At 39.4% G+C, this 25,500-nt stretch overlaps 1 protein-coding gene across 2 annotated transcripts in view; it reads right to left on the reverse strand.

The window, feature by feature from the left end:
* Positions 1–25,500, reverse strand: part of KIAA1328 (KIAA1328 ortholog) — a 170,940-nt gene that overhangs the window by 30,029 nt on the left and 115,411 nt on the right. For both annotated transcript variants that reach the window (XM_068666711.1, XM_068666712.1), the window contains 2 exons: positions 24,410–24,505; positions 7,072–7,256 (listed from right to left, as the gene is read on the reverse strand). In XM_068666711.1, coding sequence (XP_068522812.1) covers positions 7,072–7,256; positions 24,410–24,505 — 281 coding nt within the window. The remainder of the gene's footprint in view (positions 1–7,071; positions 7,257–24,409; positions 24,506–25,500) is intronic.

Consider the following 25,500-nt stretch of genomic DNA (forward strand, 5'->3'; position numbering starts at 1 on the left):
TATAATCAGATCTATGTAATAAGACATATAGTCTTCATCTTAATGTCCAAAGCTTGACAGACTTACACTGTAGACCATTTTCCTAGTGGTGAGGCAAAACCGAAATCCACAGGACACAGCTCTTGTGACCTTTTATAATGTTTTCTTCTCCTTTTTTCTATGTGTAACTACCACTTTTTTTTGCTTTCAGTAAAATAGGACTGCTAGTCCATTCTTTCCTTTTACCCCCCCCAAATTCTCAAATTATAAAACATGGTTCAACAAGGACAAGTTAGAGGGCCTGCACCTGAGTTGGGGCAATCCCAAGCACAAATAGAGGCTGTGTGGAGATGGATTGAGAGCAGCCCTGAGAAGAAGGACTTGAGAGTGTTGGTTGATAAGAAGCTTGACATGAGCCAGCAATGTGCACCTGCAGCCAAGAAAGCCAGCCGTGTCCTGGGCTGCACCAACACAGCATGGGCAGCAGGGCAGGGAGGGGATTGTCCCGCTCTGCTCTGCTCTTCTGAGACCCCACCTGGACCCCTGCACTCAGCTCTGGGGCCCCCAGCACAAGAAGGACACAGAGCTGTTGGAACAGATCCAGAGGAGGCCACAAGGATGATCAGAGGGCCAGAGCACCTCTCCAAGAAAGCAAGGCTGTAAGAGTTGCAGTTGTTCAGCACAGAGAGGAGAAGGCTCTGGGGAGACCTTACAATTACCTGAAGGGGCCTACAAGAAAGCTGGAGGGGGAATTTGTACAAAGGTGTGTAGTGATAGGACAAAGCGTAATTGCTTTAAACTAAAAGAGGGTAAATTTAGATTAGATATTAAGAAAAAATTAATTGCTATGAAGGTGGTGAGGCCCTGGCATGGGCTGCCCAGAGGAGCTCTGGATGCCCCGTCCCTGGCAGTGCTCAAGGCCAGGCTGGATGGGGCTTTGGGCAGCCTGGGCTGGGGGGACTGCCACCCATGGAAGTGGGTGGGACTGGGTGAGCTTTGAGGTTCCTTCAAATCCAAACCATCCTGTGATTCTATTAACTATTGACTTCATCAATATATTGACTGCATTTTTGCTGTTACAGCCCAGTATGAGGTTTGATTGCTCTGTCACACAAGCACGCTGCTGACTTGTTTTTAACTTGCTGTTCACCAAGAGCCTCAGCTCTCTTCTGTCAAAACTGCTTTCCAGACTGTCAGCACCCAGTCAGTCCTGCTGCATGGGGTCAGTCCAAACCAGTTGCAGGAACTGGCATTTTCCCTTTGCTGAACCTCAACAGGCTTCTGTCAAACCAATTCTCCAGCCTGTTAAGGTCCGTTGAATACTGGGCCCCACCTCCAGCATATTGACTGCTTCCCCAGTTGGTGTTGTGGGCAAATTTGCTGACAGTGCCTCCTGTCCCACTGTTGTGATTGTTAATGCTAGACAGCATCAGCCCTGATATAAGACACTGCAGGACTTCACTAGCTACTGTCTGCCAGATGGACTGAATACAACCCAGTGAGGCTGGAGATCCAGACGATTTTTTACCCATCTTCCACCTTGCACCCATCTACCTGAGAACTAGGTTTTAGAGGTATGATTTAGTTAGACACCTTGCCTCCAAGTAGTCAGTACTAAGTGGAATATGCAAGTTACGGGTAACATGATCTAGTACATAAAAGACTGTGGAGGTTTTATGTGTTTATTTATTTTTTTAATCTATCCTAACTAGCACTGTCCAACCAACATCACTTAACTAAACAGTAAATATGGGGAAAACTACAAGTCTCAGCAAAAATTAAAGTCAAAACAGTATTTAGCTCTTTAAGTAATTCTGTCATGCGTAAATATTTCTCAGCTCTGTGAACAGCAACTTTATCTACCATTCATGCTGAAATATGAAGCAATACATCAAGGTTGGAACTCCAGCTCCAGTGCAAATTTACAGACATCCAAGAGATTAAGATTATTTAAAATACTGCATTGATTTAAGATGTATACAAATATATGCATACGATCTAGTAGAACCACATGCTTTAATGTATATTCTAGGAAGGCTAACAAAGACATGGGTTCTTACTGCCCTGCTACAATGCACTGTGCTTCAGTATTATGTAGTGAAAAAAACTTGCCCAACAAACAGTTAATTATCAGTGAAGGAACTCTTAGAAATATCATGGGGATATATGTTGATTGTGTGTCCCTGGTAACTTGATAGAGTGCCAATCCACGATGAGAAGAGTGGGTATGCATATAAAGACTGGAAGCTTCTTGCTTAGAGTTTTGGCTTCATGACTGAAAAAAGAGATATTTAGAAATCATTTCATGTGACAGTGGAATGAGGCAGCTGGATCTTAAGAAACTAATACTGAAGTAATAAAAACCTGGCGAGCATAGGAGAATATATTCAATTCCTAGTATGAGAAAAGGTTGGCACGTTGTCAACATGCTACATTCAAAGCAAAGTAGATCTATTTCTCCAAAAAAGAAAATATATGGACTCGGAAGTGGCCAATACACCCTCGAGGGGACTGTTCAAAGACTCACGTTTGAAAATATTACCAGGGCCAGAAATGGAAAACAAGAAAAGGAACTAAGAAAGAATATATTGAGGCTGTTAGGCTGCACAGAGCTAAACAGAGGTAGCAAGAAATCCTGAATAAGTGCATATAGAAACAAAAAATGTTTTAAAATACATCTTGAAAAAGGCATAGAAGTCTACAGAGGGAAAAGAAACACCAAAGAGAAAGCAGGTCTATTAATACACAAAGAAGATTAAATCAATAATGATCCTGAAATGGTCAAGCTACTAATAATTGTAAAATATAGTGTAAGAAAAAAAAAAGATAAGGAATATTGGCAAATACTGCCTACATAAAGCTGATGAAAAGGAATTATCAGGGGGGGAAAAGTTACAAAATCCTTAGTCTGAAGGATATATATTTCATGGCTAAAGGGAATTAGTTAATGAATTTATGAAGTGACTGGTAATTATTTATGAAAAGTCATAGAGAACTGGGGTGATGCAAATGACAGCAAATTAATTAGATTTCCAGGTGTTGTAAGACAGTATGAGACTGGAGAAGTTGCAGATGACCTAGAGAAGCAAGAACATGAAAAAAGAATAGACACATTCACCCTGGAAAAAGAAAGCTCATATATGGTGTGAATAATCTAAATCCTGATACCAATGAAAAGACAGAACCAGGAGTAGAAAAGAATAGCAAAATATAAACTAGATATAAGCTTGAAAGGCAAGCTACCCCCAAAGCAATTATAGATGTCTTCTAAATGGTAAAGTTAAGAATACTGTTTTCAATTTTCTTAACTTGGTATACGAATGATTTGAAGACGCTTTTGAGAAAATTTAAATAGCTGTATATTTCTGCTTGAGAAGCAGACAACTAAAACATGAAGAAAATTGGAAATACAGCAGTCAACTTTTTTGAAAGTGTGAGTACTAAGAATGAAGAAAAACTGTTGAGTCTAGTTCAAGCAGTAATGGAATGAAAGCAAGCAAGGGGAAATCTAGGTTGATAAACTTGAAAGAAATGTTTATGAATTGAATAATAGTAATATTCATAACGCTTAACATTCACATAGTACTTCACAGCTTCAAAGCGCTTCACTAATATTAACTAATTGCTCTATTCAATTGTAGGGAAGAGTCTTCCCTCAAGGGAAGAAGTTCCAGATCTTGAATCCCTAAGAAGCTACATTAGAAAACCTACCAAAAACAAACACTATAGAGAAAAATCAGCCCCTGGAAAAGTACAGATTCTGTGAGCTAAAATATTATTTCTTTCTCTGCCTTTTTCTTTTACATATAGAAAGGAAAGCTATGCGTGCTATGCAGTATCACGCAGATGCTACATCCCCCAAAGAGATACAAATGGAAAAAAAGAGTTCTTTGTTTCACTGCAAAGAGATTTTTAGGAAGGGGGTAAAGAGGAAGAGTTTTAAAAAAAAAATGTACGAAGATGAACTGCCCAATATTGCAGAATATAATGAATACAATCTGGTTTAGTTTCCCAGCCCAAAAGCAAAATTTTCCAGGGCAGAAAGAGAAACACACATTTCTGTACTCCAGTGCTTTTTAACTAGACAAGTTGTTAGATTTTAGTACAAATTGACATAGCTGCTGGTGACACCAATAAAAACAATTTACTGCTGAAAAGATCTAAGACTTGAGGATTGCTTCGTCTGCTTAAAGTTTTGCTGGTAAAACTAAAAAAGTTTGGATACAAGACACAAACACTTGCTAAAGCAGAAGAATAAAAATAAAGGAGCAAACAGAAATAGGAGACAAAAAGCAACAGTGAAAGAATAAATACTGATTGCCTAAGCAGGGCTGGTTCAGTAAGCTTATACCTTGAAAAGAGCACAGAAGTGCTCCTTTCCCTCCACCAGGTGATGGGACCAGGTTAACAATGCTGTTCTCAGCATTACTAAACATTTGTAGTGAAAAAGGAAAACTGGGTTAAGAAACTACCCCTTCCAAACTCACCGCTCTCGCAGTAAGCAACCAGTGCTGTGGGCAGTAAAGCCTTTCACCATGCCATGAGAATCGTTTACTGACTAGTTGATTTATCTCCTCAAAACAAAACTGAAGATGACAAAGTAGTGAAAAAGGACAACATCAAACTCCAATACAAATGTGTATGCTTATGCTGCTGTGGAGGGATCCTATCATGAGTTGCATGGTGCCCTGAGACACCCACTGTTCCCAGAGTTATGGGGAAATTATATTATATTGCAACAGAGCCCAAAGACTCACATCAGACCTGGCACTGCACTAAGACACGCTTGGAGATAGTCCCCATCCTCAAGCTTTTACAATTTAAATCATCGAGGCAGATCAAGGCATGAAAAAATATCTCTGTAGCAAAAAGTATCTCTGCAGTCAAACCTCTGTCTGTTAGGAAGTTCTCAGCAGACATGCTTCTGTGTATAGGATCCACCACTGCTGTCTTCTGACCAAATCGCTGTGTGAAAGTAGCCGGCTGACAACTACCATCAAGTTTCATGTCTCAGGATGTCATCTGGTTGACTTTGTGCCCCTTCTGCATAAGATGGCTTAGCTAGAGCTCTGTAACTGGTTTCTATTGATGCAGCAGGTACTGACCACTGTCTCAGGTAGACTTCCAGGCTTCAGGTAGACTTCCAGGCTTTCTGGCTCCATACTCTGAAGCAGTCAGGCAAATGCCACATTTTTTAAGAATTCACCATAAGAACACCGTTGATATCTCTCATTTTATTTTGGTAGATGCTATGTAATTACTTCCTAATAAAAGAATAAACTGTGAAGCTGAAATCCCAGTTCAGCAGCAGATCTAGCAGAAGTAGGGACAAGAACACCTAAGTCCAGAGCTAACTAGAATTAAGAAACTTGACATTGTACCCTGGTGATCCCCAGAGATGAAAAAACACTGTACAAGTGTGTGTGTGTGTGTGTGTGTGTATGCTTGTTAAAGGAGTCCAAACATATAACAGAGGGAAGCCAATTAAAAAGGTACTAAATACAGAAGACTTCAACTTCAGTGATTAGTGCTAGGTAATTTGCCTTGTGATAAACAAGCCATTCAAATCAGTAATAGACCTGAGGTTGTTCCACAGCTTGAAAGCATTTCTCTGAACTTTATCTGGTATCACAGCAAGTACCAATGTTTATAAGCTAAATTTTGCCATGCAGCTCTGTATCTTCAAAGCTAGCAATCCCAAAAAATGTTTGCAAAAGACACCAACCATTTTTGGACATTATGCTGACCACTGCACTCACTAAATCAGCATAGGTGCAGCTCAGTTGAATGTGCAATAGCCAGGTGCAGCTCGTCACTTCTAAGTGCTAAAAATGAAATGAGTGAATGAAGGAGAGGCCAGGTTGGATTTTTTTCCCCCCAAATCTATGGAAAATAAATTACTTTTTTGGGACTACCCCTATCCAAGGAACAAAACCCATCATCCAACTGTGAAAAATCTCAATTTCATCACTACAGTATTGAGAAGAAGGGGGGAGAAGGAAGAGGAAAAGAGAAGAAAAAAATAATGATAGCTGAAAAAAACATAAAAGAAAACCATCAGTGAAAATTGCCCCTGAAACTTTGCAGAATTGTAACGGCTTTCTCTTGCTTAAATTGATTGGTGTAGCAATGTTATAAAATGACTATTAGGATTCATTGTGCACAACAGAAAGTGTGAAATGTCAGCAGACTATACAGCAAAAGTAATGGGTCCTGAACCCCTGTTAGTCAAAAATGATTTTCTTTCAAATTAGAAATTGATTTTTTTGGACACAAGCCCTTTACAGGCTTCCAACTTTTGTAGCTGTGCCTTGGAAGAGATTAACCTCAGCCACTGTTTGGGTCCAGGCTGATGATACCCTTTTGAAAGTTTCTTCACAGGGACTGCTTTTTAATGTTGGTACGGTCTTAACCAATAACACAAGTTATTTGTTCCTTTGAGAACTGCACCACATTTCTTCTCATTTTGCCATTTTCTTTATTTTTATGCTGACATATACAGCAAACTGGCTGACAAGTTAAAAAAAAAAAAAAAACACAACCAGCTCATAATTGAACCAAGGATTATGTTCAAGGCTCGGCAGTGAAACATCCAAGCTGCTTTTGTTCCCAGTCCTTTCTCTTCCTAAGAAAGGACGCTTTCTCTGCTCCTTAAGTGGAGGTACTAAGCTAAGAGCAGGATAGATTCTAGCAGTACAGACAACCCTGTGTGGCAAAATACCAGGTTGTAATGGTGGAGCCATTACTTGGGGAGGAAAAGAATGTGAAGAAGATTACATTTCAAGAACAAGTCCCACTGTACTTATTCTCTGCTTGCTGGGAAAGGAAGAAGAATTGTTGAAACAGCTTTTTGAGATTAAAGAGCTATTTTTTCCTCTTCTATCAGGAACACCAACCAAGAAGATCACTTGTTATTTACAAGGTTTTCTATGTTTTTACTTTAAACGTAGGTAGCTTCTCTTAGGTTGTTTTAAGCAACTTGCAATCCTCTCTCTTTAATTGCGTATTTTGCTGATCCACTCTTGAACACATATAATCTCTAAACGACATCAGCACACTCGTAGACCTGCAATACAACATGCTTCCCCTTACCTTTCTTTGACTTGCTGCCTTCCCTCTTGGTTTTCATCAGAAGGGCTCGCCCATCTTCCATATGTGCACCAAAACCAGCCATTTTCTTCCCTGAACTGCTCCCACCGCTGCTCCGTGATGTTCTGGAGGCTTTGCTCACTGGTGGTGTCCTGGGATAATAATCTTCACGTTTTGATACTGGCACACTAGGAAGAAAGAAAGGTGACACTGTTACATATCAACCTCTTTAACACTGCATGCAGCCCTCTGCCTCCCCAGAAGCATAACCATCGTGGTGCTGGTTGAGCTCCTGCTGAATCCATTTACAATGTCTGAAAGCAGGGGCCTCAGGGTTGAAGGATCACCAACCTACTTCAACTTCCACAGGAGTCTTTGGTTATCAGCAGCTGGCTGCACTCTGACAATTATATTTGGAGTTTTGCAGTATTTGGAACATTCCCTAATGTATTAGGTCCTGGATTTTCTGAGTGGTTAGAACAGGACAAGTGGGATGAAGGTTCAGAAAGGACTTTGCCCAGCAGGGTTCAGCAAGTTTGGAAGAAAACAAGTAACTTAAAAATGTTCACTTTGCTAGAAAAAAAATGAGACACAGAAGAATCTGAGTGGAGAGAAACAGTCATGGTTTGCAAAAGGGAAACAGATGGTACAGTGGTTAAAGAAAAAAAGAAAAAAAAAAAAAGTAAGAGTAAGAAACGAGAAAGCTAACCAGAAAAGCAATGAGCAGTATGGTCCAGGAAGGACTCCTGCACAAGATCCTAAATACTCCACAGATAGAGCCAGGATGCACATTTGGTGACATGGAGCAAGCATGATTTCAGTTTCTGCAGACACATGCAAAAAAAAAAACCTTCTGAGAAGACAGGAGGTTATTGAGACCATCTTTCTCTCGGTAAAGTTAAAAGACTGCTTTCAAATTCTGCTCTCAGGAAGAAGACTACTGCTTTAAATGAGGATTCCCAAAATCTATACGTCATTAGCCCCATGACTATTACACAGTTTAAAAAAAAAAAGTAATTAAAATATTAAAGAAAAAAAAAGGATTATCCACATGAAGGAATACAGTTCATCCCAAGATTATACTGCTCTGTTTGCAAGTATGGGAGTGACACACAGCTTTCCTAAATTAACAGAAGATTATACAAATCTTTTTCCCATTTAAGTACCAATTTTGAAAGGATAACTCTAAGACTGCTACTAAGTTTGTATCATTTGGGTTACAGTTTTATGGGTGGATGATTCACAAAAATATTTTACATAAAAGCTTACATTACAGAAGTTACTGTATATCTGAGAAAAAAAAAAAAAAAACAGGTATCTTTTTTTCACATTAGAAAATGATAGCTAAATTAAAAGTTTCAAATCCATGTGCTGTAAAAGTCATTGTTTAATAAGGCCCACTGCGCCGGTTTGACAATTAGTATTACTCCTGTATTATTAATGCAGAACATTATATAATGGCTCATGACCCATAATAACAGGCTGAAGTGTAGGATAAAATTTCTCCGAATAACCTCCGTTTACGTTAGGGTTTCAAACCGCATGATGACTTAGTAATATTGCAAAATGTTTTTAAAATTTATGGTGACTCTAAAATTCTCTGATATCATTAACCTACTAATTCCTGCAACCCAGGGTGTAGCCAGAGGTGGGTTTGGACCCTAATAAATGTTTAAAGAGGTTTAAAGGTGTAATAGTTGACCAGATTTTTCTGATAACACAGTACTTGATTTTTTATTTGTCTGTTCCTGAATGATTAAGAGCATTTAAAAACACTAAGGTCGTCATTATTTGGATGCTTTCTGAGTTTTTAAAGTACATTTAATTACCACCTACAGATCTTCTGTGAAGACAGTGACCTTAGTCGTGTAGATGAGGAAGCGATTACTTCGCTGGTTCACTACCATACCATTTACATGGTGCGGTCACCTCTAAAATATCAGGTTCTGGTTGAAATAATGCTACGGCAGAGAGAACTCAAACAGAAACAGACACCAAGAGGAAGTTACAGACGCTAATTCATGGGGAAATAACAAAAGCAAGCATATTTGCATTTACAGCTCACTAAACAATGCATCAGAGCCTCGTTCTTTGGAATTTAATCAGAGAAGACTTGCTAAAAAGTTTTGTTCAGGTAAGGATGTAGTCAAACTTTAAAATGACAAGTACTTAGTCTGAGAGGTGTGCACACCAAGGAGTGAAAGGGATAATGCAGAGAGATACAAAAAAAAAAGTCTAAAATTAACAACACACTGAAATTAAAACAAAGAAAATGTAAGGAAAAAATCTGTTTCAGAAAAAAAGTTGCTCAATCAGCTACAGAATAATTAATAAACTGAATGACGTGACTAGCTGGGAAGTTTAAAACTAACATAAGGTCCAAAGGCATCAGTTATGTACAGACACAAAGATTAAGTGACAGGTCCTTCTCTATCTTCAAATCCAGCAATCCATCATATCATCCAAATGCAGGCTGGCTAGTAGGACTTCCTTAGGGCACTCTGTTATCTGATGAATTTTCATAGCATTCCCTGAAACTACACAGCAGAGAAGACTGCCTAAATAAAGACCTTACTAACCCACCTAACCTAAGGCAGGAGCTATAAAGTAGCATCACCAGAAAAGACGTGAGCCTCAGCATTACTGTCTCCTTATGAATACTGAAGTACATCAACAAAGGAGAACACACCTTAAACATTTTTTCATTTTGCCAGTGCGTCATATCGCGATATTCCTGCTGAGCGTGAATGGCAAATTTTAAATGTCATTCAGGACCCATTGAATATTGCTAGTATTTGCATTCCTTAAAAAGTAGAAAAACATTAACCTTTTGTTTTATTGAATTAAAATGCCATGGAAATGCTGATGTAGTCTTCAGAGACTGAAATACTTTTACAAAGAAGAATAGCTGTCATTTATTAGACACAAAGAACAATTACTTGATAGGATGCTTTCTGACAAAAAGCAGATTGGTATTCTCATCATAGAAAAGGCATTGTAAAAAAACCCAGCACAGACCTCTGAGACTTGAATAATTTAAAGCTGCATTTGGTGCAATTTGAATTTTTCTTTAGGGAGGCAAAGTTAAATACCTTTAATTTGTTCTAATTATTTCAAATTTGCAAGTTAATTATGGCTGATCATTAAATAACAAAAAGGACTATCGTCTCCATAGAGTTTTACCTCCTACCCTCTGCATTACTTAAGCTAGATTTTAGTATGCATGAATTAACTTTCTAAATAATCACACGGTTTGACTAAATGGCTCAGTAAAATGAGCTCTGATCCTCAGAATAAGCATTAATGGACATTAGAAAGGCTATTGGGACCCATGTTACTTACATTATAAGTATTTTTAATGGGGTCTTATTTACTAATCTTTATGTACTGTTCAAGTTAGGGCACCATATAGATACATTATTCTGCTTTAATAGAGGAAAGTCAGTTCTTCAAGATACTAAAACAAATGTCCATTTAGAGCCAACTAAATTCATTTTTTAAATTAATGCAGGAAAACTCTGATAGAATTTAACTTGTTTTAGCTGCTCATCCTGATGAATCAATCCAACATAATGGTAGCCTTGGTCTGCGAATGGAGTTTTACAGATCTATTGAATTGCTAAGCAACTGAAGCAGCTAAGACTTGCCACGGAGTAGCATTCACTATCAGCACCTGTACACCCAAGAGTTTTAATCTCTTCCCTACTCCATAACTAGTGATCACCTGAGGGGTTCCCAGCCATCGAACCCAAATTTGGATTCCCACCTTCCACTGAATTCTGATCTTTCCATGCATTTTTCAGTGCCGATCAGTGGTATCCAGAGAACACGTCTATGTTATAACTAGTCAGAAACCCAAAATGCAAGGCAATTCAGGCCTCCAGTATGTATATTCAACAGATGGCTGCCTTAATGGTACCCTACTGCACCCTGTTGAGACAAGGGCTTGTGAGTTTAACCATTATCAAACTAACAGATTGCTGTGGTAGGTTAGCTCCAAAAGAAAACATGTTGGAATGTTATTTTCCTGTTCTGCAATTTCTGTTTTAAAAATAAAATAATTAACAGTTCATGTGTGCAATCTGCTGCAATTATATCAGGCCAAGAATGCATAACACTTAATGATGCAAAACTGGTGATAAGTAGGCAACCCAAGCAATACGTTTTTGTAGCTGGAACCTGCATTGCCATTTCGGATGCAGTTTGACAAGCAGGCTGAATATGATCTTTTCCTCCCTACTCCACCCCTTTGGTTGAGAGAGTTTTCAGCCAGATCAGCTTCCAGAGTCAGTTCAGCATAAAGCAGCAGTATCAAAAGTGCTGCGACAAAGGAGGTGTCAATACATGACAGGATCTTCGTTTTCAGCAGGGAGTCTGAATTTAAACCAGTTTAAATCAAGTTATCAAAGCACACCTTTCTTTGAAAACCACCAGTTCCAAAGCAGGACTTTGGGAAGTTGGTTGTCTTCATGGCAATTAAAAAATATTCACTAGGAGAAAAGAAGCCTGTAGACTTTGAATGAGTGGCTCTGAGAATCAACATCAGCAGTCTCCTCTCCAACCACAACTTCTGCAGTCTTCTCAGGTGTACTGTGCAACTCTACTCTCTGTAAGCCTCTACTTCCAGGGCATTATCAAGTGCCCCATATTTCTCAAAGAGCATTTTTGTTGCTGTTCTTGTTATTTGTTTGTTTGAGAATATGTCAGGTAAGGCAGTGTGATTACCCTTACCTACAAAGCAAAGACAAGAAACAGATGTGGTAAGGAAGCTGGGCCCCTGGACAGCAAGCAGGTCTGCAGAGGTAGATAAGAACTGGAGCTGACTTCCAAACACTCAGTTCACCAGTTGTGACACCAGAAATTAGTGCATATGCCATGTGTATCTGCTTAAAGCTAACCATGATGAAAACCCTGAAACCAGAGGTAGAGCTTAAGGCTCTCCTTAGTGCATCTCCCTCTGCAACACTGAATCCTCTTCAGAGGGTCACTCCTGCCCCTTTTTTGAAGCAGAGCCGGGAAGAAACATGACAAGATGTAAAAGCTAGAGCAGCACATGGGAGAAAGGAGGGAGATTGGTCTCCTCACTCCTGCTTTGTGTGAATAGAGCTGGAAGAAAGGTAAGCACTGCAAGTGAGGAGGAGAAGCGCAGCGCGAACTTCAGGGCAATCTCTCATCACTGAACGCCATCACCCTTGCGTGCCTGGTGACAAAGGCAATCTGTTTATGTCAGCAGATCATCAACCTTCAAAACACACTGCTAAAAATCTAATGCCTATTTCATACTGAAACAGAGTGCTTGAAAAAAAAAAAAAAATCTAGACTTAACATTTTCCCCTTCCTTTCCTTTAAAAAATAGGAAAAACGTCCTATTCTAATACAGACCTTGAAGGCCATATTCAAGCCTAGAGTGAGATTTCATGGCCCAATTATGAAACCTGGCATTTTGAGGCTTATGCTAGACATATCAGCATGTTAATGACACTGCTGGGATCCAGTGCATGTTAATAAGAAACAGCTGCTTTCCTTTCTAGAGAGCATGTTCATTTATATTTTTGAGATCCTCAGGACAGAGACCATCTCCTTCCTCATGTATTTCTCTACATAAAAGGCAGAAGGCAGGGACAGTAGGGGAACACACCTCAGCAGACACGGACAAGTCTAACTAAAGTATGACCAAACCTGCCTGTAAGTAAAGAAGTTTTCGTCATAGAAAATGCACAGCAATTGCCTACATCCCACATGCTGTAATGCACACAGCACATTGCTGGGGAGCGATCCCGAGCTTTTGCCCCTTACAGTTCTCTTCAGGTCCAGTGCCCCTGAATCCAGGAAGGTATACCGATGGCTGTATCAGTTTTCTGTTGATTCTTTCTGCTGAACCGGCTCTCTTGGACCTACTGCATTTGGTTTACTTTTCTTCTCATCTTGGAAGAGCTGCATAAGAAAGTATGCTAAAAACTTTCTCACATATCAAGCTCTACCAGGGTAATGTAATCCATAGTGCGGCTTTTCCAGACCGTTCTTTCAGGTACCAGTTCCTTCCCCATTCCTACTGTGACTGGTGCTCAGATATTTAATTCCAGCAGCGAGAATTGAGGCCGCATATGCTCTTAATTAGCAATGACCTATTAGATCATACCAGCCATAGGTGAAACCCCAGCCTCATTGAATCAATCAGAATACTGCCCTTATCTTCAATGAAGTCAGGATTTCACTTAATATACACAGTTAAAGGTCCGTTTGTAGCAAGTACTAAGCTAAATTCCTCCTAAAATTATATTCATGCCTTTCCTTTGAAGCCCTGTCCTCATTCTGCTTTAACTTAGCTACATTTCAACTCCCCACCAGCACCCTTCCTACACCGCTTAGTCTCCCTAATAAATAGTGAAATGAGCTCTGATTACTTTCTCTTTGCCTCTGAATCCACAGAAAACCCCAGCATAAAGGTTTTCAGACACTCATAGAGAAACAGCCACAGAAAGCAGACTGGCAAAGCTTTAGCAGGACAAAACGCTGTGATTGTGTGTTTGGCCTTTCTTATAGAGCAGAGTAGAGCACCTGTCGTTCCAGCAAGCAGTGCTGTCAGCCTTCACAAAAGAAAGTCATGTAAATGTCAAGTCATAGGTATAAAAACAATCCTTCAAAACAGTGTCTGTGTATCTGAAAAGCCTGTCTAGCTGTCACCTGCGAAAGTACCATACGGAATGATGCAAAAGCCTGTTTAGGACAAACAAAGTTTCTGAACTAAATCGAAACTTCTGCAGTAGATCAGACTGCATAACCCTCCTTCAGCAGGAGAGTTGCATGCTCTTCAGAGAAGGGAACGCTTGCCTTAGTGCCTTATCCGGGATCACTGTTGTTTGGCTGAGAGCCAGCCCCATCCACAAGGTACCCATCAAAATACCATATGCGAGCCATCTTCTGAACAAACATCACCCCAATTAGGCTGCTATTTGGTTGTGATAAAGGCATAGATGAGCAATGCGTCATCCCTTCTGAACCTGGCTCACCTAGAACAAAAGATTTCACAGTAGATGAGCTGCACGGAGAATCAGGCTGGGAACGGGCTGCTGCTGCAGGGCTCGCGCTGAGCGTGCCGGCAACCACCTGCTCGATACAAAAAAACCCTGCATTTTCCTTCACTACAGCTATCCATATATAAGCACCATCTCCTTCATACGAGTTTCTAGACGAGCTGGTAGGTGTTGACAAGAGGACCTTTAAGTAAGTGAGCTGCAATTGCAAAAGGCCCTTTTCTGCACATGCATCGCATCAGGGAGGAACCGTTTGCTGAAGACAAGTAACGATATAGCAGAGGAAGGACACAGAAAGAGTTGGAAAGCAGGCACTCACAGGCTTTCTAGTGTGCCCTACTAACAAGACATTTTGAAGAGATGCCTAATTAGAGCAACAGATACTTAAGATTGCACTCTTGTGTACAGTTATTACAAAGAGCTACGTATACACGAAAAATCCATCCTCTAATTCTAATCATCTTTATCAGTATTGTGTGATGACTGAATTAAGCATTTTAGGCACAGACTACAATTGTCGTTTAAGGATATACATAAAATCTTGGGACTAGTGAATCTATTGTCTGCAAACTCTAATGCTGTTCTTATTCCAAAAAGACGTCAGAAGCTCAGTGCAGTGGCACAAGCTCAGCCCAGGTACAAGGCACAGCTCCAACACCGTGGTGACCTTTATCTTCACATTGGTTCCCACAAACACAAATCTCAAGTGTTTTTTGATTCTTGTTTTAAGGAGTGATCAAAACAACATGTCAGAATATAGCTAGGTCTGCAACTATAACTATACATGGCATCTCAAATGCTCTCATACTAGGATCTTTTAAAATGGTGTCATATATTACCCCCCCCCCCCTTTTTTTTTTTTTTTTTTGGAAACGCCCCTCCTGCTGCATCTTTGCACTTCACTGGGCTTTTTTTGTGATTAAATCACATCTGTGGGGCACAGTCATCCTATGATTAAGTAGTATATTAATGATTTACTACTACTCTAGTACTCATCTATATTATATTGCTTAGTAAAATGAAAACACTGAGATTGTTTATTGATCTGCTTTTAAAAAATTCTTAGAGCCCAAAGAGAAGTAAATAGAGAAATAAGGCTTTGGAGTTTCCTCAGATTAGTGGATTACCATACCCAACAGATGTAGATTTGACAAGGCACCTTTTGGTAAAGGTTATGGAAAAAAATCACTTCAGGTCACATACATTACCTTGAATCCACTGAAGTTATGTATTTCACAGAGTGTGCTTGATGGCTAGTGGTGGAAAAATCAGCTTCTTACTGCAAGTAAAATACAAACTGAGATACTTACCTGATGGAACACTACTCTAAAAACCTTGGCCTGAACTTCACAGAAAAAAAAAACAACCACATACTGAAGATTTCCTTTCAACACATACGATTTTATGTAAATGCAGCAGCACCACCAAACAGTGACACAACCAAGATGTTTATGGAACATACAACACTTTTTGTGTGTTCATATGTTTGTTCAGAAATAAAGAGATATAACTGAATTTCAACAAGAGGGAAACCACTACCTTGCTAAGAGGAGAACAACTCTTTTAAAACCGTTCAGTGAGGTGCGTGTTTTGTACTTTCATTCCATCAGATACCAACAACTCTTGCCACCTCACAGCTACCACTGGCAAACAGAACGTAATTTATATTTTACCAATCTAAATAAACAAACTGATCTTAGGCTCTGTGCAAGTTTTTTTTTAAAATCTGTTCAGAAATGTCTGTCCAGAGCTGCTGCCACCAGTGTCATTATGACACTGTGGAGTGTGCTGTTAGAGGCTTGCATATACTTGTGTTGCCAAACCACCTCACTCCTACTGAGTTTATAGCCGGTACATAAATTTAAACCCATCTCTTAGAGACATTACTGTCTCAGAAAGGATGCAAGACGTTGGTAGAGATTAAAGGAGCACAAAGTTAAAAAGGAAAAAAGGATTAACGAGGCATCGATCAAACAGGAGGGCATGTAGTTACATAAAGAGACGAAGCCTGACACTATTGACAGATGACTGAAGATACTTGGATATTGTTTTGTTTCAAACTTGTGTGTGCTAGAAGCCAGACGTAAGCTTTTCCACACATAAAAGCTGATGATTTGTCACTTCAGTTAAGTTATAATACTTCTCTCCCTAGGTCACTAGTGAGATGATTTGAGTATGATTCAAATTTTAGTGGACTTGCTGGGCAGAGGCTGTCCTTGTGGTCAGTGGAAAGAGACGGATTAGTTTGAAACTAATGAAAAACTCTGTAAAAAGGGCTCAGGGATGAGAGACGGGAAAGACACAGAACAGACAAAATGGAGGCAGGATCCACCAGGACATGACTAAATGGTTCCAAAAGCCAGAAGGAAATAGGGAATGTGGTAGGAGTAAATTGCTATCAGTTCAAATAGCACCAAAGAAAACATTGAGTTTCACGGAACTGAAGGAGTAAAGAAGAGGGGATGGCAGAGAAAATAAAACAAGAAGTGTCAGTGTGACTTTCTGCAGAGCCCTGTAGACTGATACCTTAGACAACTAGCCTTTGAAGGAGGGTTTCAGAGAAGCAACGGTGACAAGATCTGAATGAGCAGCAAAGATGCTGATTTGGATAATTTATTTTGAAGGCAGGGCATGAATATTGAGCAGCCAGAGAAGATTTTACAGTAGTCAAGGTGCACGATGAAGGGCTGGAGCAAGGAATAGCACTTTAACTGCTGACAAACTAGTGGTACGTTTTTGCTGCAAAGCAGAAGGAAGCTGCAGTAGTCGTCAGCAGCCCAAATGCGTATGGAGAAGGAGAATGACCCTGAGGTTACAACTCTGAGTGACAGAGAGGATGTGGTGTTATCAAAATCAGAAGTGAAGAGAGATTCAGAAGAAAAAGTAAGGAGTTCTGTTTTGGCCAGATTAGGAATGATCTGAAGGCAAAACAACCAGGATTATGTGTCAGGGAGGCAGTCAGATATGCAAGACTAGATGGAACAGAGCAGGAGGTTTAAGAGTTATTGGCAGAGAGATGATAGCCAAATCCGTGTAACTGGATGTTGTCATCCAGGGATATGGGCACAGAAATCTCCAGGCAAATCAAGGAATGACTAAATCCCTTCCCTGCCACCTCACAGAGGTTCATACCTACTTCCAAAAGAAATTATCTAAAATAGTGCTGCAAAAACATGCATAAAAAAACCCGTCTCTCCATAAAACCGAAAGATCAGACTGTTTCTAAAATTAGGGCAACCGCTAAATGAAAGTTAACCCGAACAATAACTTTAGCTAAACTTCAGGTCACATGCATTTAATATAATGAGATGAAGAATATGAAAAGGCCATTCATAATGGAATTCATCGAGTTAGGAATGCCATGCTTAGCTGCCTTATAACATATAATTAATGATCCTATAAAAATCCAGCAGTACGAACTCTCCCGGCTGCCCGCAGAACTGTTCTTTATGCCGGGTAGGGCAAGCAAGCATCTGCTTCCACAAATACTGCCCTTTGAGAAGCTGAAAAGCTTTCTTCCCCTGTTCCATCGGGGACCACATTGCCATTTCCATGACACGCTGAGCTTTGAACCGTTACCCAAATCAGACTCTAGCATTTGGCAACCCAGTACACATCTGTCATGATAGACTGGTTATTGGTGAAATGTTAAAGAAAAAGTCATTAACTCTTTTCCATTGCTTCTAATATGCCACCTTCCTCCAGATTATTTATAATCCCCACTAAACCCATCCTCTGTTTATAGTGTTTTAACACAACAGAGGAATATATACTGTCTGGAGATCTGTCTTGATTTATACCACTCCCAACCATTTGGTACAACAAAAGATGTTCTCTCTCCATCAAAAGGCCTGATCCCTCCTGAAGCCTTGATGCTCAGATTCAAGGTTAAAGGATTAAGGCCTGAAGCATTGAGTACCAGAGGAAAGGAAGCCAAATATCAAAAGAAACACAAAAATCAATCCTCTTCACCACAGGAGCAGTGTGAAGAACAAATCAGCTGGGCTGAATCTAAAATTTTCTCTGCGTGGCTCTCAAAAATTAGCACTGTTACAAATGTAATGGGTAGTTCTGCAAAGCCTCAGCACCCATGCAATGCCACAGAGTTCAGCTCAACCCACCAGCACAGTCTGGAAAGTTTTATGTCAGAGCAATTCAGCTGCAAAAACACCAAGTCCACTTCAGAGAAGGTGAGAGCTAGAGAGGAACGAGAGCACGCGTGCCGTTATCTTTATATGTAGTCTGTATATCTGCAAGTGACAGAATCTAATATTTACCAGAGTTTGCCTTTTGCTTCAATTCCCTGTGTGCTGAAGCACAGCCAAGGTCACCAGAGGGGTGGGGGAGCAGGTTTAGCTTAGTGCAGCTGTGATCGTGACCAGAACAGCAGGGTACAGAGGATTTCTTGCTTAACTTTGTAATACCAATAGCTTTTGTTCTTAGTCCTGCCCCATCAGTTCGGATATAAGCTTTTAAATGGCGTGAAAGTTGTTCGGGTGGGTTTAAAACCTCCTAATTTAAAACTACCTTCCAGAACATTTTGTTTCTCAAGAATTTTCTTAACTAGTCCAAGTTACAAATTTCTGGGACATATGAATATATAGATTAACATATGAATATATAGATTAAACAACATTTTCTCTTCATCCAAGATTACATTTAAAAATAAAAAGTAACAAAATGATATGTTTGAAAAAGTAATCCACTCCAATTTATAAAAATAGCATTCAGGTTTTTCAAAATTCATTTCAGGCAGTAAACTAACAGTGTGTACATTTTCCTGTAAAGGAGGCATCTGCAAATGACTTGCAAAAATGTCTCTCACTGTCTGCAAGTGTTGGCAAGGAACAAACTCCTTCAGGAGATACATGAATTTTAAGTATTTTAACCCAAAGAACAAAATCTCCAAGCATTTTCAGTTCTGATACGTGATATTACAGAACCATACCCATGTAAAAGACTGGCAGAAAACACAAGATTTGTGCAAATATCAATGTATTCAAGTTCTAGTAAGCCTGTTTTCACTGATTGCCATCCTTAGAAGTGTTTGTAACACCAGAACTCCTGTGCTTTTTGAAGACTTCACCTACAGGTTAGCTCCATCTGCCCATGAAAACTACAGTGGTAGCTCCCACTTCCATCTTATGCCTCAAGTCTATCAAGTGGCATACTGCTCAATGTTTCTTTGGACCGTAATGGTAATGATGTAATATGTCTGTTTGCAGCATACCTGATCATGAGAACAAAATCAGCATAATTCAGGTAAACGTAAAACAGCTTAACACCCTGTCACAGTTCAAAGCAAGCCTGAAAATGAGATTAGTGAAGCAACCAGGTCAGTGGAAATGAGCTGCTCCTCACTCCCCAATCTGATATAGATCACTATCTGCCTTAAAAATATATACAAATATAAATATGCATGCTTCGATATACATATATATTCTCAGATATGTATAAAACATTCTCTCTTCCTCTCATTTAGCAACAAGTTTTTAGTTATCACATCAGAACAAAAGCTTTCACCCTGAACATGAAAACCTACTACCTTCAGAGTCCGCATGGGGCACTAATGAAGCAAAAACATATATCTAACTCTGAATACACATTCCTGTTGTGGCACAATCAACTCCAGCAGGCATCAGTTGGAGAGATGCTCATTCTATACGTAGCCAGACAACTCCACCAGAGAAAGGAAAATTTTTGTCTGCAATTAAATCAACATTTGCACTACCGGCAGATCCATAAGCACTTTTTTTTTTTTTTTACTGGATAAACTAGTGTTTGCTCTGCAAATATCCCACCTAAAAATGGTACAAACTTCAATATAAAATAATCTGGAGTAAGAAAGTAACTTGGGCATTAAAATGAGCACTAACAAGTGAGTAAGCAGTTTCCAGACACATGGACTTTATGGGCCATTTGGAAGCACAGTTGATTTCAGTCCGATTTAATGTGCCAGTCTCCTGAAGCAGTGAAGAGATGAGAAAAAAAAATGAAAAATCTAACAAATTGTCTTCAATACATTCAGAAAAGTTGGCCAAATACTACATAGCTGAACCTCAAGAGACCAAGGACAGCTTGGGGATGAACTGAAGGCTGGGAGCTCCTGGCCAACAAGCCAGTTCTGGCACTGGCGATGGTTTCTCCTCCAGAGGCTCAGGACATGGATAATGGGAGGCGATGCACGCTGTCATGAAGAAGAGTAGACAAGAAACTCCAAATATGAGATAAAATGAGTGCTGCCATTGCCACTGTAAATATTGGTTCCCTTCAAGAATGGGGCAATGGGGACAACGCGAGTCAGGTGGCAGAACCCTGTGACTGTGTATGATTTTTTATTTTAATTTTTTAAAAGTTGCTGGGGGGGGTATTGTGTGAAGAAAAAAAAAAAAAAAAAAAGCATATGCCTGGAACAGCAGGGGGAGCTGCAAGTCTGTGTTCCTCTGCATCTATATTTAATTGCATTGACTGTTTGGACAAAACCACAGAAGTATGCTTGTGCATCACTATAGAAAGATGTCTGTATGTCTAACAAGCAGCAAAAGAAATCGAGTTCATAACAAAGCACTAAACAAGGAGCAAAAGATAATTGTCACCTCCTCTCAAGATAATAAAAATAGTTACACCGTAAACATAAAAATCTTCTAAAAGACCCCTGACAGCATTCCCTCCTGGAACTATCACCATAGCAATGAGCATTCAAACAGAAGGAAAGTACTACTGAATCCTGTGTTGGATATTTTCAACTAACTAAAAATACAAGCTGGAGAAAAATACACACGGGTGACATAGGCTAAGGCACACAAACGTAAAAAGCCCTCAATGAAATAAAAGGTGGCAAATTACATCTGCAAATCTTTAATAATCTGAGAAGAAAACCCTTTAACCAGGTAGCGTACACCGAAAGGGTGCCTGCAGATAACTGTAAACCCCTCCGATAGCTGCTGTATCCAACAATTCCTATTTATCTCATTTTGCACAGGTCAGTGTAGAGGTGCAGCAGCAGTATTGTGTGAAATCCGAGGAAAGGATGCATTTAGAGAGCAGGCAGTTAAAGCTGTACCGGTGGAGCTGTATAGGATGCCTAAGAATTGGATAAGCAGGAAACATTGCAGATTAAGATTTAGGCACACAGCACAACTCTGGAGGGAAGGGGACTGCTTGCAAAGCAGCAAACCGTATCTTCTCGAGTTTGTGCTATTAAACAGGTTTTATTTTCATGACATCCAGATCCAAAGTTGAGATTAAATAAGGGAGAGAGGAGTGGATTGTTTTAAAATTCCTCTCCCAGATGCAGACGTCAGGAGCACATACAAAAGCAGGTGCCGGGTGTATTGATCCTACTGAATACGCATGGAGTGGGTACTTGAGCATGTACCAAGCATCTGCGTCTGGGAGATGGAAAGCGCTTTGTAAAAGGCTGTTTTATGCTAAACAAATGCATCAGGTTATGTTTTTATTTTGAATATTTTAAAGCATCTTGCACACTGGGGCAGACTTGAAAAGAAATTATACAGACAAGCAGACAACTTGCCATTAATTGTACAAGTTACTATCTCCACAGCTGAAAATTGGCTGTGGGCTCACTTAGGAGCACTCCAAGCTCCTGAAAACCATCCTCAATAAAACCTGCTCTGACTGCTGCACCTCAGAGAACTGGAGATCCTGCATCTGAAGACTCTTCAGGTCCCAAGCGCTGGCCCAGCTGTAAGCAGGCAAAGGGACAGACACATTTCTTCTCAACAGCTCCTCGACATACCCAGCAGGGAAGCGACAAATTCAATGCTGCAAATTTATCCTGGGCCAGTCCAAAGAGACTGAGAAGGACAACACTTGCTGACTTGGATAATGAAGAAAACATAATGGTACATTCAGAAGAGAAAATGAAAATTTGGCTATAGCTTGTAGTACTCCCCAAGGTGAAAGTTTTCTTTTCCACAAACAGACACACTATGACCAAACACTGCAACAGAAATCAAACTCGGTACTGTATTTGCTCCTGGAATCTTTTTTGCTTTTTTCAAGCAGGGAAAAAATTAATCCCTACAGGAGATGACAAGATGCCTTTTAAAGTACATATCTCATTTCTGACTACAATTACCTTTCAATAGCCTGGCACAGCTGCACGCTCCTATTTGCTTTTTGTTTTTCATTAAGGGCTCCTCTATTATTTGTACCCATCCTATAGCATTTATGCCTGGCAGTGATGTACATTCCCTTGCCTACGATTCTTCCCACAGATAGTAGAGAATAAATTGCAATTAGATTTTCGTAATTGTAGATAATTAACTCAAAATGAGCTGTTAATTATAAAAAACTATGTTTTTCAGTTCTTGATTATATTATTTATTTTACTTCTAAACTCCATATCTCACTTCAGCAACTTTAGTATTTTAAAGGACTTTCACCACTTCCTTTCAAATATCAGGATATTTTTAAACTAAGTTTTGCTTATTTGAAGGCTGAAATCAAGTTTCATGCTGTGAGGTTTGCTGGAGGAGCTCTTATGCATGAACTGGAAAGTCAGAGAGTGCTGGTTTTCCATTAGGGTTCTGATAGCATTTGCTATATTTGCTATAACAAGAACCATTTGGCAGATCAATTAAAGAAACAAGTGTTAAAAAAAGAATTCAAGAATACATTCCTACCATCTCTTCATCTTTTCTAAGCTTTAGCCACATACTTGCACACTCTGTACTGAAGAAAACATCACAAATTCAAATGCATAAAAGAGATAAATGGACTTGTCTTCGTTAGCCTCTTTCAGCCTAACATTAGAGTAAATTATTTAGGGAGCATTCATCTGGTAACCTTTGCAAAACCAAAGATGGCATAAAGGAAGAAAAACTTCCAATTGTTATGCTGCCAAACTTTGGAACCAGCTGGCGTGCCAACTTGAGACTACACAAACACATTTTAACCTTGAAAAATTACAGTAAATTAAACTGGGGGAATGAACAGAGGGTGGGGAACCTTTTGAAATCCGGAACTCTAATTCTGTAAACATCACAGTTTTTTTCTCATTTTCTTAGCTAAGCTATGTAGATTTTTGCAGGTTTGTTGGTAAATTGTTGGCAAGAAGTCCTACAGATGTTCTAGGTTACATCTTTCCTCCAAGGGTTTAATGCTACTGCATATTAATATCACGACTCTCTCTCTTTTGTTAGTGATCCCACTTTGATCACATCGGTCTGTGTGAAAATGAAATAAAAAAGCTATCAAAATACAACGAGGGACATACCAGCAAGTTATAGGATCAAAAAAACTAGTTAGGCAATGAAACACTCTAAGGAAAGTAACAACTTCTGTTCTTCTGGAGAAAGAAGACTTACCAGTCTTCTGACTTCCCTTTGTAGTGAAGAGGGATCTCAATAAAATAAAATAAAACAAGTATCATTTGAAGTTAAAAATATAAAGTATTGGACCCTTAGTTTATAAACAAACATTTCTTCTGACATTCTCATGCTAGAACTAGAAGAGCCTATGATTTAAAGATCTTCTCTTGTCATGGAAGAGGGGGCCACTCAAAGATCAGCTGCACTTCTTGTCCACCCAACAGGATGCCTGGGTTGACAGAACAGATAGTTCAAACGCAGAACATAATACTGATGCTTCTTGAGAATGGGGTGAAAACTCTACCAAATCCAGTTCCAGTTTGTTTTCTAATAGGCTCAAATCTTCTTCCAGTGGAAACATGAAATGCAAATGGGTGGAATATGAAGAAAATATGTTGATCAAAGTTTTAATTAGCATGCAAAATTGGGATAAAGAGATAAAAATTGAAAGTAGAATTAAGATAATAATTTCAGTGGTAGTTAGCACTGATAATACTGGAGCCAGGTTGCAGCACAATGTTGTTTAAAAAACAAGCAACTATCACCAGTGGTAAAATATAATTTCTGTCTCAGAGTTAAAGGCTAATATATTTTTACAGCAGATCCTAATCAAGCCTAAATGTTCTGAGATGTTCTGATCTGATTTGAAAAATAAGAAGCAAAACCTAGAGTAGAGAAAGAAATCAAAGATTCTGTGAAAACTCCAGCTTGCCCTGGGCTAGGTTAGGGTCCTTAACACATGATGCACACAATCTCAGAGCACTACAGGAAGTCAACAACTAAACCCTGAGTGATAACAGTTCAGCATGTAATCCATAAAAATCAACAGCCAAGGAATTTTATTTTTTCTAGGAAAAAAAGCTCTTAATCTGAAACAAACACATGAACAAATACACTTGGCAGCCAATAGCACACTGTCAAGAAGATATACCAACACTGTGTGAAGTACTTAAAAGAAAATAGAAAAATTACCTTAGTCCCATGCTGTTGCCGTTCATCATCAGAGCAAGTTCTCCAGGTGCTTCATCAATGGGCAAATCGCCCAAAACAGGTACATGGCCTCTAAACCTGAAAAAGCAGAGGTAGCTGTTTATGCAGCTGGTCAAATCACCGCAAAAGGAACTTGCCCCCAAAAGGGTGAGTTGTGTGTCCAGAAGCATGGCTATTAATCGTTTTTAATACAGAAGCTTTCACAACTGTTTTCATGCTTTCAAATGTACTTTTGTTTTGTAAGGCTGACTTATGTATAGTGCCTTTCCTTCTGAGGGTTTTTTGAGGGAAAAGGATTATAAAAATTTCATTCACTAATTTCAAAGGATCTGCTCCCTTGAGAAAAATGGTCACATCATCCAAAACAAGCATCCCTCTTTGGATCAGATTACAGCTCCATCATCACCAGGGCTCCAAATATCATGTAACCTGCACAAAATGTAAATGGTGTTTGACATGGTTGTGTCTTGTGAATCTGCGGGCCCACAGGTGATGCTCCATTTTCATTACATAACCCCACCCTTTTCTTTCTCGCCAGTAAAGACAGAAAAAATCAACAATAGAGGTAATTTTCCTTCTTTATTTGAATAAAATTGCTGTTTCCAAGATTTACCCAGATTTGTCTACATTACCAGGAAATAATATTTTGTCATTTCTGGAACTCTCCTTTATTCTGGTGTGGTTGGCATCAGTGGAAGTCACTGAGCTGCCACTTTCCCTGCACGCACACAATTTTTGACAGCTGAACAACTATTTCACATCCAGAGAAACTGCAGACTGAAAGTATTATGCTCACTTGAGGCTAAATAGGGAAATGTGGGGAATTAAAATGCAGTTATGATGCAGCATGGTCAAAAAAAGGATCAATTCATACTTTAGCTAAAAGAGAAGAGTTAATAGCCAATAATTACAAATGGTCAGACCTTTTACTTGTCACTCAATGACAATACTTCCAGCAGCTTAAAATGGACCTTACCCAGCACGCCAACCATGCAGAAGGACAGACAAAAATAAACACTACTTGGAAATGGATTTTTGTTGTATGTTTTTTTTTAAACTGTCATGATGTTAAG

This window comes from Anas acuta, chromosome Z (genome assembly GCF_963932015.1).
Source record: "Anas acuta chromosome Z, bAnaAcu1.1, whole genome shotgun sequence".
Classification (NCBI taxonomy): domain Eukaryota; kingdom Metazoa; phylum Chordata; class Aves; order Anseriformes; family Anatidae; genus Anas; species Anas acuta.